The sequence below is a fragment of the Chiloscyllium plagiosum genome, unplaced genomic scaffold, assembly GCF_037043375.1.
Source record: "Chiloscyllium plagiosum isolate Xiang-an unplaced genomic scaffold, Cpla_swu_hap1 HiC_scaffold_13, whole genome shotgun sequence".
In the NCBI taxonomy this organism is placed as follows: domain Eukaryota; kingdom Metazoa; phylum Chordata; class Chondrichthyes; order Orectolobiformes; family Hemiscylliidae; genus Chiloscyllium; species Chiloscyllium plagiosum.
In genome coordinates this window covers 69641819-69662715 of record NW_028270151.1, presented here as the reverse complement: position 1 = coordinate 69662715, position 20897 = coordinate 69641819, and the positions used below count along the sequence as shown (strand labels likewise).

Here is a 20897-nt window from a genome sequence, read left to right as displayed (position 1 = left end):
GTGCACCCATTGCGATTACACTGAATTCTTCTCTCTCTTTTGTCTGTGTGTCAAGATTGCCTACAGCAACAGGGAGACAGCCCAGACCGGTGATGGAATACCAGATGTACATATCCTCACCCCTTCACAAAGGCAGTCTGCAGAGCTGACAGAGGATGGCAGTAAATGTGCCCATGCAGATAGACACGTATCTCCCAGGAAGCAATGAGGGAGCCTGCAGTCTGTACAGACAGTGCCAGAAACTTGTTTACATAAGGGACTGTGCACATTTTGCAGTTAATGTTTTCTCCATTACATGAACTGAGGGAAACCAGAAGAGGAGGAAGTAGAAGACACCACAGTTTGCACACAGCAGCAACAGCACGATTTCTCTCTGATTGCTCAGAGGATGCGCAGTTCTGGTGAGCAGCTGCAGCCTCACCTCCGAGACATTCACCTTGATGAGATCGCTATCAGTAGCAGTTTCAGGTTCACAGTCTGTGAGCATACCACTGACCTGCATCCACAGTGATGCAGAAAGTGATTTCAGCAGATATCAAACATCAGAGTCAAAAGCGTGGTGCTGGAAAACCACAGCAGGACAGGCAGCGTCCGAGGAGCTTGAAACGTCGATTCTCCTGCTCTTCGGATGCTGCCTGACCTGCTGTGCTTTTCCAGTGCCACACCTTTGACTCCACAGTGATGGAGGCAGCAAAGTCTGAGGTCTCTGACATTCAGAGCTCTGCTGGGGACAGGTACCTGCTGAGCTGCATTTGGTTGTTCCTTCTGTCCTTGGCTGTAGGTGACATCTGGTATCCGCAGGGAAGGCAGCTGAACGTCAGGGAGAGGCTGCACAAGTATCGATGAGAGTGAAAATGGATGAGGCTGTCCAGGTCCTAGCTATTTACATGGCTATGGCGTGTGAGCATCGGATTGGCAGCATGGAGAGGGTGGCAAGCAGCTTGGAGAGCTGGGTTTAGCAGAGCATTTGGTGGCTGCTGCATGAACCCACACCCTTTGATGCACAGCCTTGATGGTGAGGCAGAAGTAGGCTGAGGCACCTGCACCTCCCTTCAGAGGTTCCTCCACCTCAAGGCGACATCAGACATCCAGAGGGAGGAAGAGCGCCAGCCAGGCAGCTTGGAAGCTTCATCTAAGGGCATGCCAAAGGTGTCCTGCTCCTCTAGCTGTGCTCTTCTGGTGACCCCAATGCCTGCAGCAGTCGGTCTGACTGATGAGGGTGAAGCCTGTCTCTGCAGGAGCATCTCAGCAGGCTGCAGCCTTCAGACCCTGAGTCCCTGAAGGATACCCAGTGTAATCATCATGGTCAGCAGGTTATAGAGGTCACCAGGTTATAGAGGTCAACAGGCTGTGTCCACCTCAGATGTACACATGTCAGGGCATTGCTGAGACCTAAAGACATATTGGTTAGACCTTACTTGGTTATTTCAAAATGGTGCTCCAGTGTGAACAATGCATTCATTACCAAGTATTAGCGTCTTTTTACCAGAAGCAAGACCTGTAGTCATGCTCCCTGCCCACCTCAGGAACCTGTGGTTGCAGGTATGCATAGTGTTGTTCAGGTACAGTAGCACACAAATAGCTGATTGGTTGAGTTTGTGCGTGCAGTTTGATCACATGTATGGAAGACAGAGAGCTTTTGAACGCGTGGAGGTGGCATAGTTGTTTCTTTATGTGTGCATCTATAAATAGGCATTCATTCACACTGCTTTTGCATTTGCTGAAATGCAGTATGCTGCTGGGGTGCTGCCAGGGTTATTGAAATGAGTATCTTCATCAGAAAGGAATGCTGGTTTTCCATCGGGGCACCTTTTTATTGTCTCACATCATTGACAACGTACATTATTAATAGGATTTCCATCACCCAGCAAAGCATGGACCCAACGTTTTGTGGGTTGCAATTGAAGTCCCCAGGTATGATTTTCAGGGACAGTGACCTTGTCTGATAGCATCCTCCCTTGGCTGGGATCTCCATTGCCATGTGAAACACTCTCACTGGAAGAGGTAGGCAATGCATTAGGATTTGAAGGACTTCTTTCTCTTGGGGAGCTATGAGAAAAGTGTTGTGACCCATTTGGGAAATGACATTGATTCTCAAGACCCACTATTCCCAGGGACAGCATAAAAGTTAACGATGTAATCAATGTACATAAATTCGAGTGACTGTGTGGAGTTTGCAAATTCGCTCCATGACTGTGTAGGTTTTGTCTGGGTGCTCCGGTTTCCTCCCACAGTCCAAAGACATGCAGGTTAGATGGGGACTGGTCATGCTAACCTGCCCCATAGTGTCCAGGCTAGGTGGATTAGCCATGGTAAACTTGGGGTTACGGTGGGGTGGAGGGAGTGGGATGCTCTTTACCTATACTGTAGGGATTTTATGAAAACGTTAACCAGGTTCATGTATTTAACAACAAGTACTATTTATTACAAATAAGTAAATTCTAATCACAAATGAACTATCAACAAATGACTGTATTAGTTAAAACTCTTAACCCCTTTTTAAAGCCTCAACAGACACAGACCAAAAAAAAGTGTAAGAGGCAAAAACAGTTCATTAGCATCCATCTATGGACTTAGATGAAGTATTCCTTCACCTTCCCAAGACTTTCTGAGACATGAACAGACGGGGAATAGAATGATATGAACCATGTACAGGCAGATGGGATTAATTGAGAATGGCATCATGGTCAGTGCAGACATGGTGGGCTGAAGGGCCTGATCCTGTCCCTCCTACTGTTCTATGTTGTATTCTCCAAACTCCTTCCTTCCAGAGTCTCATTTCCTTGCTGAAGATAGACAATCATTGTTTAGTTTCACAGTTGCTGGTTAGAGGCGGCACCTTTTGGCAAATGGTAGGAGAAAATAATTGACTACCTTCAGGCCCGAGATAAAGATAAAACTTTGCTTCTTCAAACCTGGAAAATCTTTTGCCACTCTATCATGCACCTCCAGAAACCAATCAGAGAGCTGTATCAGGCTGATAACATTTGGTGGCCACCGCTGGATCACAATTGTACAAACCAGTCCACTCGCTATTGCCAGCTTAATCCCACTCTACGCATACATCCCAGGGCCATCTGTCCTCCCCATCTGCTTGTAAAGCAGCAATGTGAATACAGAGCTCAACGAGGCCCAGTAACTTGTAACTTGTCCAGATAAAAAGATATTCTTTCATTATCTTGCAAAGATGAAGAAGACTTTTCACATCAGACAGAATGTAGAAGAGCTGGTGAACCTGACAGTAGAATATAGCTCAGCTCTGTGGTAAACAAAGCCAAGAAGACTGGACATGGGGTGGAAGGAATTAGGCAAAATGGAGGACAGAGGTCATGGTCTGAAATTGTTGAACTCAGTGTTGAGTCCTCAAGGCTGTAAAGTGCTTCAGCAGAAAATTAGATACTTTTCCTCCAACCTGGCTTCACTGGATCATTGCAGCAGGCCACCAACAGAAATATGAGCATGAGATCAGGATGGCCTTTTCAAAGAGCTAAAAATCAAACAACATCAGGTTATAATCCTACAGGTTTATTTGGAAGCACGAGCTTTCAGAGCGCTGCTCCTTCATCAGGTAACTAGTGAGGCAGAATCATAAGACACAGAATCTATAGCAAAAGATCACAGTGTCATGCAATTAAAATAATATATTGAACAAACCTAGACTGCTCAAAGTCTTTCATCTTTTAGAATGGGTTGCAGGTTTTAGTGCATTAATATGTAAATCCCACAACTTCTTCGAAGTTGCATTTTCGAGATAACTTAAGGTTTTATAAAAAAAAGTGACATCTCAGCTCAGACAGTGTATTAAAGGTGTGAGGTTAGAGTCTGTCTGTATCCCACTCTTGAGTCAGACTAGTTCTGTTTCCAAAGTAGGAAATTATAAAGGGTTATATGGATTGACTGTCTGCATTGACTGCCTGCAGGTTGTGTGCTTTTTGAATAAAAATCGAAAGTGTCTGAAAATACAATTCTGCAAATGCAAATTCATTCCATAGATGTGTGTGTGTGCATGTAAGACAGAGAGAGTGTGAGCGTGAGTGCACATGAGAGTGTGTGCGTGTTTGTATGTGTGAGCTTGGTAGAGTGTCTGCTTGAGTGTGACAGGGTATAAGCCTGTGAGAGAGTGTGTGCGTGGATGTGAGTGTGGGGATGTATGTGTGTGTCTGAGAGAGAGCGTAAGTATGAGAGAGGGTCTATGTGAGAGTATGTAAGAGTGTGTATGTCTGCTTGTGTGTATATGTGAGTGTATAGTGTAGTGGGCATTCTTGCCTGCAGGGTATGATAGACTGCGTTGGCCGAGTCACATGAGTACCTGTCGTATACATGGTGGGTTGTGTCCCCATGTGTAGTGGGGGTATCCATGTCGACACTCTGACATGTCTTGCAGTGGTTGCCATGACAGGGCTGTACAGTGTTGTGGTTGATGTTGTCCTGAAGGCTGGGCAGTTTGCTGCGAATAATGGTCTGTTAAAGATTTGGCGGTTGTTTAAAGGTGAGAAGTGGAGGCACAGGGAAGGTCTTGGTGAGGTGCTCATCCTCATCGATAATGTGTTGCAGGCTGCAAAGAACATGGCGTAGTTTCTCCACTCCCAGGAAGTACTGGACAATGGAGTGTACCCTATTGGTTGCATTCTGTGTCTCTTTCCTGAGGGGGTCATTACAGTTTCCCACTGTGGCACATCGGAACTGGTGATCAATGAGTTGAGCATTGTACCCTGTTCTTATGAGGGCGTCCTTCAACACCTTCAGGTGTATGTCACGTTCCTCCTTACCTGTACATATCCTGTGTATGTGTAGGGCCTGTCCATAGGGGATGGCTGTTTTAATATGTTTAGGGTGGAAGCTGGAGAAGTGCAGCATCATGAGGTTATCTGTGGGTTTGCGGTAAAGTGAGGTGCTGAGGTGCCCTTCCTTGATGGAGATGCATGTGTCCAAGAATGAGACAGATCATAGAGTTATAGAGGTGTACAGCACGAAAACAGACCCTTCGGTCCAACTCGTCCATGCCGACCAGATATCCCAACCCATTCTGGATGTAGAAATTAAAGTAAAACAGAAGAAGGAGCATTCAGAATATAATTGAAAACTACTCAGAATTCAGAGCATACAGAGTTAAATTTAAAGGAAGGACATAAGAGGCGAAGGAGTACGATAGAGAAAATAGCTGGTAAAGTAAAAGGAACTCAAACATTTTTGAATAATAATATAAAATGGAAACAGTTGACTAAAGTTGACATCGAGTTTTCTTTAAACAAAGGGAGCTACAGAAGAATTGCTGGTGTTTACTTAATGCCATATGCAAATTGGAGATCACTTAATAATGAAGAAAACTAATTTGGATTCGGAATGAGAGATTATGAGAAAATAGGAAAAATTATTGAGTAGGCTAATGCATGCTAGGAGAGAGCTAGAGAAAAAACTTGATAAAACAGGAAGAATTTTAGGGTCTTTTTCAAGTAAATCTGTGAAAAAGTAATTATTAACAGTGAGGTGGAACCTCTTGAATGGTGAGAACTGACTTTTTATAGATGGTAATCCAGTAAAAAGAACATACAGAATTCATTGCATCAGGATCGTGACTAGAAAGGATATTGGAGAGGAAGGGAATTTCCAGGGAATTAAAAGCAATGATAGTTCTGAAGGATAAATAGGAAAATATTTAAATGTTAGTTAATTTACAGGGAAAACAAAGTTTGTCCCTCTTTCCACGTTTGCTCGAATCCTGAGGAAAGAAGTAAATTAAATGGATAGGTGTTAGAAGTAGGTCTGTGGTATATGAGGTGGTGCTAAACCCTCGACTGACATCAACAATATGTGTCCTAAGAGATTTTAACTCACAGTTCATTCTCTGCCCTGATCAAATCCAAACAAAATCTACGTACGGCACTTGAACTGCAGTGAATCCAGGCAGCTTTCCTCTGCCTTCTCAAGGGCAATTAGGGATGGACAATAGATGCTGGTCTAGCAAGACCCATATCTCATGAGTGAATTAAAAAAAAACTGTCGTGTATAACAATAATGCTGTTGTAATCTTTGAATTGACAAACTAATGTTTCACTTGAAAACAGTGAAAGGGAACAGTCTTTCTCCAGGGTGGAGGAACACAAATAGGTCATAAAGATGCATGTAATCAGAAAAAGATAGTGGTGTTCAGCAGATTACCCCCAGAAGAAATATGATTCCAGAGACATGGTTGAACCCTTTTATTTTCCAGAGCACCAATTCTATGAAGTGGTTTACATTTGGAAGAAATATGTAGGGTAGTCATCTGTTAGTGATATATTCACATTTATCAGTACTCTCATAACATTTGCTAAAGTTTTTTTAAAATTCTGCTTTTGAAGTTTCATTCAGGTATTTTTCTTTTTAAGCATCAGTACGTTTTCTTCAAATCTCCAGCTTGGTGAAATTCCTCTCTGTCATTCTAATTTTAGAGAGAGGCTTTTGTGTGGAATCTTGTTCTTCATTATTTCCAGGGAAGTGGGCTTTACTGACAAAGCCAGCAGTTGTTCCCAATCCCTAATTGTCCTTGAGCTGTGCACAGAACCACCTCAGAGGGCAGTTAATAGCCTCATTGCTGTGCGCTTGGAGTCACAAGTGGGCCAAATAGTTTCAATTCTCCTGACAAACCCGATGGGATTGTGCAACAATCAAGGTAGTTTCATGGTAACTATTACTAAGAGTAGCTTTTAACTGCAGATGTACTAGCTGTATTTAAATTCCATGGTGAATTTTGAACCATTTGCCCGAGCCTTCAGATTACTCATCCGGGGATATTACCACCGTATCCCAACAAGAAATTTATTTGAAATGGAAACTTTTATACCTTAACATTAAGCATCCCTCAACAGTAGAATTTTTGACCACTTTGTTCTTTTGGGGAAATAGAGATTATTAAAGAAAGTTGCTTTTCTTCAAAATTATCAATTTTGCTTTTTCTGTTTCTCTTTCGCCTGTGTTAATAATTTATCCAAAACATTTATAACTCAGAAGTATGCTGTCATTTGAACTAAGCTGATACCACAAACAGTTGCCCATTAATTGCTAACTTCATTAACGCTCTTGATGCTGGTGTGATACATGTTTCACTTGTTCCTAAGTATAGCTTTCAGACAACCAGTTATAAGATAAAATCAACAATCTGGGCTTCTTAAGATTAGCAACTAAAATGAGTAGAGGGAAACTTAAGTATGTGACTTGTTTTGCAGATTTTCTACACTATCTGACAAGTGATAGGTTGAACATATCTGCAGATTAATATGGCTCGACGCAGACTTGGGACTCTGAAGAGAAAATTCTACGCTACAAGTATCACAATCCTCTGCCTCTCCACGGTATTCTATAAGGTATGCTTTCGGAAAGGAAACCTATTGCTCAAAAAGAGATTTAACGGCACAGAGTCTGAGAGGCTCCAATATAACTCACTTCACTTCAGTGTACAGGATATACTGCGAGGGAAAGATGATGTAGATGGGCCAAGTCATGACTATCTCATCCAAGATTCATTTTGGACATCTATTGAGGCAAAACAGAAAGATCAAAATTCTTCTGGAATTATCTTGAAGAGCAGCATGGAAAAAGGGCTCAGCAAATCAGAAATCCAGTTTCAAGGAACAATCAATTCAAAGAATCTTCTGCACCCATCTGTAAGTGCCAGACATTTATCCAGAATTCAGCAACTAAAGGCAACAACAATAATTTTCAATGTAGCATCGAAACCCACAAAGAAAAAGCTCCTGCATAATAAGCAATGGAATTCATGGATGATTTGGAATGAAGACAGCACTTCAAACAATCTCAACCGACGTCTACAGAACGTCAAAAACAATTATGCCGCTATGAATAAATATGCTGTGAACTTCACCGGAACAAGAAATTTGAAGAAACTCAGCAGCAAAGAACTGTTATGTGAATTGAAACAGAGAGTCCAAGTAGCATCCATTGAATTTGGAGATGAGTCCTTCACAACCCCTGACTGGCAAAAATACATTCCAAACAAGAACCTTACCCAAGCACTTGGCCCATTCAATACTTGTGCTGTTGTGGCATCAGCTGGCTCTATCCTCCATTCGAGGCTTGGAGGTGAAATAGGTGAGTCTAACACAAATCCTCTGATTGTCAAGATTCACTGGTAATGCTTTGTGAATTTTTCTCTCCGACTAGAATAATAAATTGTGAAGACTGATTGATTGCCATTCTGTGAAGATAATATTTAACTTTGCACATCTGCAGATTAACAACTGTTTGACATTGTAGACAAAATGACTGTTTTTTAACAAAAATAGACAATGTTTTTCTCGCTCATGAGTATTTAATGGGATGGGAAACCATAACACGATAATCCATTAATATTTTCAGATCAGTAATGATAAGGAAGATTTGAATTTGAAGCCAGAACTCCTCAGGTCAAACAGCATTCTGCAGCTTTACTGTCTAGGCTTGTCTTTGTGGGTTCAAGGTCCTACCAATGCTAGTGAATCCTAACACATTACTTTTGTGAATGAAAAGTGATTTGTAGTGGTACTCCACAGGGCTCAGGTCTCTGTGCCTTGTTGTTTCTGGTATTTATCAATGATCTAGACAAAAATGAGAGCCGCATGATTGGGACATTTGTAAATGACACAAAAGTTGGCTGAGTTGTTGATAGTGAAGAGGGTTGCTGTCAGTTACGTGATGATATCATTAGTTTTGATAAACCATGTCTGTCATGAGTGGGTGGAAACATGGCAATTGGAATTCAATCTGGAGAAGTCTGAAGTAATGCATTTGGGGAGGGTTAAAGAAGCAAGGGAATTTACAATAAGCAGGAGAGTATAGAGAAGTGAGGATGTGGGAAACTGAAGCAGAAACTGAAAGTGAGAGGATGTTTAATCCAGGTAACTGTGGGAGTCATTGGGTTCGTAATGTTTTTTGGTGGCCAGCCTGTTCCCAGAAATAGAAACAGATGTTGAGGAAGGGAAGGGAGGATTCAAAGATGAGCCAGGTGAAGGTGAGGGCAGGGTGGAAATTGGAATTGAAGTTGAGAAACTTTTCCAATTCCAGATGAAAGGGGGAGGCAGCACAAAATGAGGTACTGGAGAAAGAGTGTGGGTGAGGGCTGGAATAGGACTGGAACAAGGAGTGTTCCATGTACCCCACAAAGAGACAGGCAATAACTGGGGGCTATGTAGGTACCCATGGCCAACCCTTTGACCTGAAGAAAGTGAGAGAAGTTTTGAAAGGGAGGATGAGCTCGGCCTGGTGGAGAGGGTGGTGGTGGATGGGAACGGGCTGACCAGGAAGGTGTGGAAAGCCCTGAGACTATCCTGATGGGGGGAACCGGCGTGTAAAGGGATTACACAGAGTCCCGATAAGACGAAGTGAGTTCTATGGGACAGGAGCAGGCCAAATCATTGGGTCTGCCTGGACAGTCTTGTTTGTGGATTTTGGGGAGAATGTAGAAGCGAGCTTTATGGGGTTGGGAGACTGTCAGCTTGGAGGCTGTCACAGGGAGATCCCAGATGAGATGATGTTTCTGACACAATGGCCTGATGCTTGATGATGTGGTCATAGTCCAGGGGAAGATAGGAGGTGGAATCAGGGAGCTGCTTTCTCAAGGTAGATGTCAGTATATCATATTACAACAACCCCATCCTTGTCAACAGGTTTGATTACAAAGTCAGGATTGGATCTGGGAGCACAGAGTGCAATCAGTTCTTGTGGAGATGGGGTGGAATGAGTGAAGTGGGGAGAGAAATTAAGTCTACCAATTCAGTTCTTGTTGAATAGGTTGAGTACAGGTAAAAGGCCAGAGGGAGGGGTCCAGGTGGAAGGAGAGTGTTGGAGGCGGGTGAAGGCATCTGTGGAACAGGGAGAGGACTCCTGTCCAAAGAAATGGGCATGGAGGTGAAGACAAGTGAAGTAAAAATCAGTGTCTTCTCTAGCCCAAAATTCATGGAGGTAGGGACGCAGAGGGATCAATCTATGATTTTTGATGAGTTGCAGAACATGTAGCATCAGAGGGTGAAAGTTCAGAGGGATAATGAATAAACAACATGGGCTGGGGTTGGGACAAGGGATGGAGTCAAACTGAAGGGGAGTGGAGGAAGATTCCAGAGGTGCGTGGGTATCAGTTGAGTTGTTGCAGCTGGTGTTCCTTAATGCCTGAAAGGAAGAGGAAAGGTTTCTTGTTAAAATGTGCAGTGAGTCAGAGGATGAAATGGAACAGCAGGGCAGGTACGTCGGTGCCAGCACGAGAGTGTGTGGGGTGGGAGGGGGTGTATGGGGGGAGAGAGAGAGACTACACTAGTTATATGGATTTGGTGTCACTCTCAGACTCTTTTGATCCCCTTATTAAAATATTAAATTTCAACAATATTAGCCACTAAAATAGCTGACCTCTTTATTAGATGCTGTTTGACTTGCACAATTTGTGCACTGTTTACCCTACCGATTTTTGCGAGCAAAATTAAGATCAAGCTGTATGAGATGTGGCTTTTCTGAACTTGTAAAATCATAAAATTTAATTTTCCAGTTTTCAGTGAAATCAGCTTGCTCCATACATTCTCTATTTGTTCTGTTTAAACTAGCTTAACTTTTGAGTCTCTCTCTCTCTTTATTAAAAAATGTCTAGGATGCTTTGTTTATATGTGATAGAGACAACAAGGCAAGGAAGCCATGCAGCAATGAGAGAAGTGATGATAAGAAAAGCACAGAGTGTACAAAGATATTTGATCTGGATGCCATCACAGATGTATGGCTGCAAGATAACAAAGACTGGAATCTGAATATTTTAGGGTACGTGATGTTTAGGCAAGATAGGAAGCTGGGAAAAAAAAAGGAGGGATAGCATAGTTAATTAAGGATGACATTTGCACAATAGAGAGAGAGAGCCTTAGTTCTGTAAAATCAGTTTGGGTCATGATGACAAAGAATAAAGGTAGGAATTTGCCTTTGAGAGTAGTATATAGGCCTGCTAACAGTCACCATGCATTAGGACAGGGTGTACAGGAAGAAATAATGATAACGATCTGATGATAATCCTGAGTGATTTTAATCTACATATAGATTGGATAAATCAGATTGACAAAGGTAGTCTGGATGATGAGTCCCATGTGTGTTGACAGAATAGTTTTTTAGTGATCATGTTCTTGAGCTAACGAAAGAGTAGGTTATACTAGACCTGTTAATGTGCAACATGACAGGATTATTGGCTCATAGTAAAGGTGCCCCTCGGTAGCGGTGATCATAATATGATTAAAATATCACATTCAGGTATGTGGGACATAAGAATGGGTATGAGACTAATGTTTTAAACATAAGTAAGGACAATTATGAGAGCATGAAGATAGAGCTGGCTGAAGTAAACTAGGAAACTCAATTTAGAGATAGGGCAGTAGAGATAATAATGGGAAGTAGGGAAATGGCAGATGGAGTGAACAGATATTTTACATGTAAACAAACTGTAAGGGATTGATGTCCCAGTAATAATTGTAGACAAGGAGATGACAAAGAGGAAGGGATTTAAAATAATTACATTCACCAAGAAAAAGGTACAGAGAAAACTATTAGAATAATTGCTGATGTGGCCCCAGCTGCTGATGGACTTCATTCCAAGCTCTAAAAAGGAGTGACTATTGAAATAGTAAATGTACTGCTTTAATTTTCCAAAATTCCCTGAGTTTTGAAAAGGTCCCATCAAATTGGAAAAAAGCCATTGTGATTCCTTTATTCAAAGTGGGCAGGGGGTGCGTGAAGTTGAGGCAGTAATCAGGAAACTGTAGACCAGTTAGCCTCGCGTCTGTGTCATTGTTAAATGTTATACAGAGGAACCTCGATGATCCAAATACCAATTATCCGAAAATTGGATTATCCGAAGGACATCTCGAGGTCCTGACAGAAACATTACATCAATGACGTGTGCCCAACACTGATCGCAGTTTTTGTTCACACTGATTAAAAAGTGCTGCTGAGAACATTCCTGGACTGATGGGAGTGCAGGCTTTGTCTCTAAATGACTGACTTCTGACCCCCCCCGCCCACACTTTTCCTGGAGTTCTACACAGGCGTGTACCCTAAAACCCCCCTTCCCCAGATAATTTCTCTAACATTGTCCTGTACAGGGCAGAAGTGGAACCTGTCAAAACGTTACAGTAAAAAGGTGTTTGTGTGTGCACCCACGCGCGCTATTTGGAGACTCACATCCATCCCAAAGGCAGTAGCAGCAGCAGCAGTCTTGTTGCTGGTGTCCAGTCCATCTGCCCCAGAGAAGGGGCTGGGGCGTGCGGGGGTAGTGTTGGGGGCGGCTGGGAGTGGTGTTGGAGCGAGCGGGGGTTGATGTCGGGGGCGCACGGGGTGGGGGGTGCAGGGTGGGGGGAGCGAGGGCTCATGCGCGTTGTGCTGCTGCTAGTCTCCTGAATGGGGACCAGACTTAATAGAATACTCTGAGCCCCAGAGCCGAAGCATTGAATCGATTTACCGAATAATCAATTATCTGAACGAAGTAGTACCCGCCCATCTCATTCGGATAATCAAGGTTCCCCTGTATTTCTTATATGGAAGAGGATATAGTGAGGCACTTAGAAAATCGCAGTGCCTTCATGCTGAGTCAATATAGTCTTGTGGAAAAGTAATCATGCTTGATTTACATGATGGAGTTTTCAAATATAGGTAGTTCTTCTATAACACGATGGTTGCGTTCTTGAGCAAACCCACATTATTGAAAAATTGCGCTTTAGAAACAGTGCTTAAAGTGTTGGTGATGTAATTGCGTGACAGCCAATACATGTTTTCAAAGTCTATGCTTTAGAAACCATATTCCCAATTCGTCAATCGTGTTAGAGTGAATTTGCTGTAACGGAGCATGCGTTTGAACAGAATGAGCTGTAAATAACAAGTAATATGGAAGACATGGATGTGCTGTGTTTAGAATTAGAGGGCATTTGACAAGGTGCCATATCACAAGTAACTGTGCAAGATACAAGTTTATGGTATTGGGTAACACAATAGTTTGGACAGCTCACAGGCTTTTGAGGAAAGTCTGGACAGGCTGGACCTATATACATTTACATTTAGATGAATAAGTGGTGTACTTATTTGGACGTATAAGGTCCTAAAAGGGCTTAACAGGGTTGGTGCAGAAATGATGTCTCCCCCTTGTGGGAGAGACTAAATCCTGGTGACATGGTTTACAAATAAGGAGTGTTCCATTTACCACAGGGATAAGGAAGAGGTTTTTCTCTCAGAGTATTGGCAGAGTTTGGAAGCATCTTTCCAAGACAGCAGTGGAGCCAGTTATCGAATATTTTTAAGTCAGACTCTTGACTCAGTCATCTGGCTTAGGCAAGAAATGTGGAGCTGAGGCCGCATTCAGAAGAACCTTAATGTCACTGAAGGGTTGAGCAGACTGAGGTCCTGAAAGATCTACTCCTGAACCTAATCTGTATGTTTGTGTACAACATTTGCTTTCTGGTCTGCAGTGTCTATTTGCTGGGATAAGATGTTTAATCAAAGAAAAGCTCTTTGGCTGAAAGACCATGTTTACATCCAATCAAGTGGCAAAAATGTAAAGGTTGGCTTGGTAGCACCATACACCATGGCATATATTGACACATTAAAATAGAAAGTATTGCAAATGAGCAAGTATACTGAGACATTAAAGTCTATTTTTATTCAGACAGAGAAAGTTGCTCACAATTTCCTGATGGATGACCCAAATTCTTTCCACCTTTGAAGCTGCCTAAAAATGGACAAAAAAAACCTTTCTATTTGCCAACTGGAGAAAAATTCCTTCTGGTTAATACTTCTATGAACAACTTGTGAGCATGGCAATGTATTGGTCTGGTTTTAGTATAATACCTTTATTTCATTACCTCATGGTTTTGTTCATTATAAGGAAATAACTCATGCCATTAATGTTTTGTTTTCATGCAAATTGACATCCAGTAAGAGTCAGGAATCCTTCCTAACTTGTGCAGGTGGAGCAGGAGTAGTTCTAGCCATTTGGACTCCGAGGCTAAAAGTGCTCCCAGCTGCAGTTCTCACCATGCTCAGATTACACCCCATTAGACATTGAGCACCATCACTGCCAAAGATTCTTCATTAAATCTCATGCATCCTGTCTAACCCGTGCTGTACACACTTCTAGACATTGTTTGACAGTGTGTTCAATGAAAAGAGATTCCAGCGGACAACTCACTTACTCCTAGTACATGTTACATTACAGTTATCTCATGATTGGGAAATGTTAGGTGGAATTCATTATTTGTGAATACATTTACCCGGTGGATCCAGACACAAGCTGAATATTTGATTTCACTGTAGTTGAAAGTTAGGCAGACTATAAATCCTTGCAACTGACATTGATTTAAATGCTGTACTCAAAATGCTGCCATATTCCATATTCAAAAGTAACCATTAGAGCTGAACCCTACTATCCTTTGCACCTTTCGATCTCCTGTTCTAGCCTTGTAATTTCATTTGTCAGATTAATTCTTGCTTTTTTTATAAACAAAATGATTTGTCTTGCTTTAGCTGTGTTTATTTGTGTCACATGGAAGTGTAGTTTTAGCAAGCAAAAAGATTGCTGAAAGTGCAGTGAATTTGATCACTGGGAGTGATAGCTAATGCAAGAGATTTGTTAGCATACGTAAGTTGGTGGTTTTAATACCCTTGGATATTTTACTGTCGTACTCTTGCTCATCACATTTGGGATGCTCTGCAACATGCCAAATCACTCCAGCTTGCGGGAGGACAGTTGACTAACAATTTAGTTGTGGTGACTTTAACAAACATGGGGCTAGTTCTTCATTGTCACCACATGAACAGCAACCTGCTGGAACGGACTCTTTGCCTAGTTCAGATTGTTTCTGATTTACATTCTGTAGACTTTCCACTATATTGATTAGATTAGATTTCCCACAGCATGGAAATATGTCTTCAGCCCAACAAGTCCACACCAACCCTCTGAAGAGTAACCCATCCACACCCATTCCCCATCCCTATATTTATCCCTAACTAATGCATCTAACGCTATGGGCAATTTAGCATAGCCAATTCACCTGACCTGCACATCTTTGGACTGTGGGAGGGAACCGGGGCACCTGGAGAGAACCCACGCAGACACGGGGAGAATGTGCAAACTCCACACAGACAGTCGCCTGAGGCAAGAATCGAACCCATGTCTCTGGCACTGTGAGGCAGCAGTGCTAACCACTGAGCCACCGTGCCGCCCCTTTTGTGAAAAACAAACATTGATGGAGCAGCCCTTTAAAATTTTGACGACTTACTCGCATTTGTACAGTTCACCCTGCAAGTTGGCCTTTCCATGCCTTTAAGTACTTTCATTAATACGTTTATTTAAAGTCCTCAGTCTCTTTCAAAAACTGTTAGTCTGAAATGAATTAATTAACTCACTCTTATGCTGACAGCCTTAAAAAGATGCCTCAGGGTTTTCTCAGTACTAAACTTTTTTTGCGACAGAGAAGAAGTTAAATGAAGAGCATCAGTCCTTTCTATGTTTTCATATGGCAAAAAAGAAAACAAACAATTTCTTTTCCACTGTGTTGGATGCTTCATTTCTCTTCACTATCGTTACCAATCATAGTCCCTTCAATCAATGAGTACTCCAGTGTTTTGGTGAGAAACATTTGCTGGGATGTTTCTGAGGGATTCTTCTGATTGTCCTGAAGTTACACGAATCAATGGAAATCCCAAATAATGCCTGATAAACCAGGGTTTCTGCCAGCCAAAATATGTTAAGCAGCAGCAAGAATGCCCCACTACTGCTTGTAAAAGGGATCATCAACCTCTTTGGTATTGGTTGCTGATTGCCTTTCGGTCCCTGCCTGAGTTTGTGGAAATTCTGTCAGCTTTCAGCTGTAGGTTAAACTTAGTAATATTGTCAGGCAGTTGTGTTGCATGTGATAAGACTAGAAGATCACAAGACGTAAGAGCAAAACTACACCATTTGGCCCATCAAGCTCATTAAGTGAGATCATAACTGATCTGATAATCCGCAACTCTGCTGTCCTGCCTTATTCCCATAACCATTGATTTCCCGACTGATTAGAATCTATCTCAGCCTTATATATGCTTAATGACCCAGCATTGAGAGCTTTTTGCGTTAAAGAGTTCCACAAACACACTACCCTCAAATAGAAAAGAATCATTCTCATCTGTGTCTTAACTGGATAACTCCTTACTGTGAAATGATGCCTTCTAGTCCTAGACTGTCCCAGTAGGGGAAACAACCTTGCCATATGTACCCTTTCACACTGTCTAAGCATCTTATATTTTTCAATAAGGCCATCCCTTGATCTTACTTCTGACATGAAGTGTTCTCATCAGAGCATTGGCTCCTGCTCCTGATGCTGGATGTGTTATCTGCCTTGTCCTTCAGCTTGATAAGGAGATCCAACCAAGATTTCAGGGATCCCTTTTCTTACCTCAGCCCGACCAAGGAATAGTACCTCTCAACTTAAAGAAAGGTGTTCCAGCTAAGTCTGCTATTTGTAAACTTAGTCAAGCATCTTTTAACCAATGCTCAAAATATGCAGGGAGGGGACTTTTTATGGAGATGTATCTGCTTAGTTAGGAGCTCTGTTGTGTTGAGATTCCTGCATGATAGAGAAAATCTAGTTCAGTCAGTCTCTGTGCTACCCTCTATTTCAATATGTGGCTGCAAACATGAGAGTGAGTGATAAGGTTTCATCATCTGTCTCTTCTTTCTCTTGCTTTCATGCTGTTGCATTACTGCTTTTAAAAATGGCTGTTGTAAAGAGTAGACTTTCAATGATATAAGTGTGGAAACACAAAAGGGACATGCTTCCACCATCTGCAGCAAGGGAATCTGAGATACAGGAGAAATAGGATATGAGAAGGAGGATTCGATAGCAATGCACCTCCATCACACTCAATCCTTTCAGTCTTGCTGGTAGTTATAGCCTCAGTTATGGTTTCGCTAGTGATGTTGAGCATGGTTTCCTCAGAGGGGTGAGGGTCTCCAGGCTGGCTTGTCCCTACCGATTACCTACTTCCACCATCAGCTGTGTGGTTCCTTGTCCTGCAGTTTGTTTGGAGTGGAGGTTCTGGTTGTTGTGAGTAAAGGTGAGACTTGCAACAATGCCAAGTCTGTCAACGTGAGCAAACTGTGAAATTCAAGACATGATGAGCTGAAAATCTTGGTCAGTGAGTCCTGGGGGGTTGGGTGCATGACACAATATGTAAAGTGTCGTTGGCAGTAAGTGACATTTAAAGTAGCATTTTAACTGACCTTGACTACAAGAGGCCACTAAACCTTTGTTAGTATCACCATTAACCCTGATGGTTTTATGCTCCAAATGCTATTTGAGTTTTTCTGGAGAGGTTTCTGATCCTATGTGGATGGAGGAATTCTCACTTCCTCTCCATCTCCTGCACGGAGGCTTCTATTGCTGTCTGAGAGGCTTGGAGTCCAGCTTCTGCCATGCAGTGTCAGTTTAATTCCTAGAATCTGACACTAGGCGCTATGATTTCCAGCACCTATATGCTCCAGCCCAAAGAGTACCACCACTTTGAGAAGTGTCGGCTGATGGTCAGTGACACAAGCTAGCTGCAACTTGTGCTAGCCTGTCTAACATTTGTGTCTTCTACTCAAGCAATGAGCCACTTAGTATCATTTTTTTTTAACTGATTGAGATATTAAAGAGTTAATTTACTTGGCTGACCTGCAAGAAATTGAATGCCCCAGGGGTAAGGTGGTGTGTTTTTGTCTTATAGGTGGAATGTGGGAAGTTTACACGGCCATTTCCTTGCCTTTCAGGGATGATTTACATTTTCATCCAGAAATCAAAAAGAACAATACAGTTGGAATTTGACTACTCCCCTATAAGTTACAAAAAAAAATTTGCAACAAAATTGACCATTCAGTGATGATTTACATTTTCATCCAGAAATCAATAAGGATATTACAGTTGGAATTTGACTACTCCCCAATAGTTACACAAAAAAATTTGCAACAGATTTCACCATTAAGGGATGATTTGCATTACGTTGTTTCTGGAGGTGAGATGGTCACTGCATTGTATCTTGGGTGGCATGTGACTATGAGAGGATGGCTGGTGGTTGTCTTGTAGGCTGTACTAACTGTGATGTCGAGAGTTTTGTATAAAGGAAAGATCATTTCCTTTGTTCTGAGACAGCTTTTGCCACGACCCTGTAAGCTCTGTGAGGTGTGTGTCAAAGCCTCCTTCAGAAAACTTTTATTGTAGTGTGCTTAATAAATTTGGTTACTTGTTCACAGAAGTTGGTGTGTTGCAGTTGCATCGTGTGTAAACATCTCGAGAGTAAAAGAACCCAACAATTTTACGCTGTGAGGCAAGCTGAAAATCGACCTCAGTTTTGTCACATGGATAAGTAACCTTCTCTCTCCAGAAATGCCACTCCTTTCAGAGTTACAGATTCAGGTACTCAGACTCATAACAAGCCAACCTGGTTGAAATATATTGACTAGCGTTCTCTGTGTGTTGTGTGACCCCGCTCTCCATCAGGTGATTCACTCTTTTGAACTCTCAGTAGGTGCAATTGGAGATTAGGAAACATGATCATAAAACACAGCACAAGCTTTTAGTGTTTGGAAAGCTTTCACACACTGTTCTTGCTTGGCTAACCAGAAGCAGGTGACTTAGTCATTCTTGAAATTGTTTGCTCAGAATCAATTTAAACTCACAGATATAAAATATTATCCAAATCCGTAGCTTGGGCCTTCTGGGAGTCAAAGCACGCAAGAAATATCAGGAAGAATATGCGTCCACTCGAAGGAGTAAATCAAAATTTTGCACTACTTTATATTAAAAGGAGGATTTTGCAATCTTCTTATAAAGCTTCTTCTACTGGATATGTAATATTAAGTATACCTTACTATAATGAGTATATCAGTCTTTTGATTCATGCAGGTTTGGACAAATTTAATTTTTTCAGCCCTGTGTCATTTTGAATTACTTAATTATAGTTGGCAAAGAAATGATTTAGGCATCTTGGTATGTTGGGGAACTGCAGGGATAGTATTCAAATAGATACAAGAGAGTAGTTTCTGGTGATCAGTTTTCATAAATGTCCAATATTACCCAGCTTGCAAGGTAAGAAATAAACATTAGACTTACTTTGCTTTCATGTAAGATATGCAAAATGTTTTTCAGGCATAGATAAATATTCTACACAGTGGGATTATCATCACCATCAATAGTATCCTGAATCTAAGATGATATGAACGTATAGATTTCCAGGAAAGTATTCTGTTGGCCACTAATTGTAGCAGAATATCAGACCTAACTACGTGCCCAATTCTTGGTCTTTCGAAGGAATGAGCTAAATCCAAATGCAACCAGATCATTTCTGGATGTAACCCATTCGCTCAGTTTACATGTAACAATGCAGCTGATTGAATATATCGAAATAGGTCATTCAAGGTAACAGCAGCCAAGGATTAACTGGACAGATATTTAGCAGGGAACGTTTGTTGAAAGACAACTGAAAGAGAGGTGAACAGATATTTACCAAATGAACTATTCTTGTCTCTTCTACCATTCTTGCACATTCTGAACACTCCTCGATTTATACAGCTCTGTTATTGTTGGGAGTGCCCAATTTTCTAGGCACCAGAATTGCAGCACAAAGCTGGTGGGAGTCCTTATGTTTGTAAACCTTTTCCTGGATATTCCTTTAATTTGAATGAGCATATTGATTTACTTCTTATATCTTCCCACACCACTTTAGATAATACAGTGGTATTTTTCTTTAAAGTTTAGCACAGCGTTTGCCAGATATTTTTAATCACCTTATTTCCACAGCTGATTTCGGGCATCTTTATCTGCATGTCCTCATCTATCTGTCTATCTCATTTTCTCTCATTGATCCTTTCCTTCCTCATATTCTTTTCTTTCATTTCTTCTCTTTCTTCCTCTTAATTTCTTGTTCTCTCACTCTTATTCTCATGCTGTAGTGTCAGCCCCTTATTTACTGTTTATTTCTCACAGAAATCTTTCTTGCAGTCTGCCTTCACTTTTCCTTTAGGCCATCCTTTGTAAATTTAGATTGCTGTCCTGTGAAACGTTGGGACACTTTCATATCTTAATGGCACTAAGTAAAAGTTGTTGTCATTTCTTGGCTCTCTACATTTTTGCTTTTTTCCACGATGAATAATGGGGATTCGCATTTCCCTTATTGTCTCTCTCAAATGCACACAAGTATGGCAGTGGATTCTGAGGAATAAGGAATAAATGTAATCAAATCCTAAATAGCCCAACTCAGTGTTATTGGATTCCTGAAAGATAATTCAGGAATGTTGCAGCACACTTTGCATAGGAGGGAGAAATGCACTAACATGCTTATACCTTTGTGCTTTTGGTCAGTCTACCATGGGAAGCTCCCAAATAGATCTTTCACTCACACTGTGGAGGTTGGGACAACCCTTTTTAAGAACTTTCCAGTGCATTCACTTCTTGGAAAGCAAGATTATATATTGGATAATTATTGACGTTCAGCTCCAGCAATCTATGTAGGGCATGAATATATTCCCAAAACAGACAGAAGGTCAGCCTGCCAGGATTCACAGGAAGATGGGAGTAGGCCACAAATGATCTTCAGAGACTGCATTATAATCTAAACCTCTGACAATCCATTCAATCTCTTAGTTACAGAAACAATATATTCTAAAGATGCAATTTGTTTTGAAGGTGTGTACAGGCTGGATTATTGCTTGCCGAGATTTGGCAAATAATCGCACTCATAATGCTATGCCTTGTAATTTCTTTAATATTTCAATGCACATGTTATTAGATCAGCTGTAGCGTTGAATCATTTATTGAACTGCACACAACTTCACTCCTGATACATCCTTCCTGTGGATTGCACATTAATAATTCAGTGATCAAACGTCTAATCAG

General features: G+C 41.6%; 1 protein-coding gene across 6 annotated transcripts in view; it reads left to right on the top strand.

The window, feature by feature from the left end:
- Window positions 1-20897, top strand: part of LOC122555809 (beta-galactoside alpha-2,6-sialyltransferase 1-like) — a 147826-nt gene that overhangs the window by 107271 nt on the left and 19658 nt on the right. For all 6 annotated transcript variants that reach the window (XM_087993724.1, XM_087993726.1, XM_087993725.1 and 3 more), the window contains one exon: window positions 7206-8088. In XM_087993724.1, coding sequence (XP_087849850.1) covers window positions 7257-8088 — 832 coding nt within the window. In that variant the 5' untranslated portion in view covers window positions 7206-7256. The remainder of the gene's footprint in view (window positions 1-7205; window positions 8089-20897) is intronic.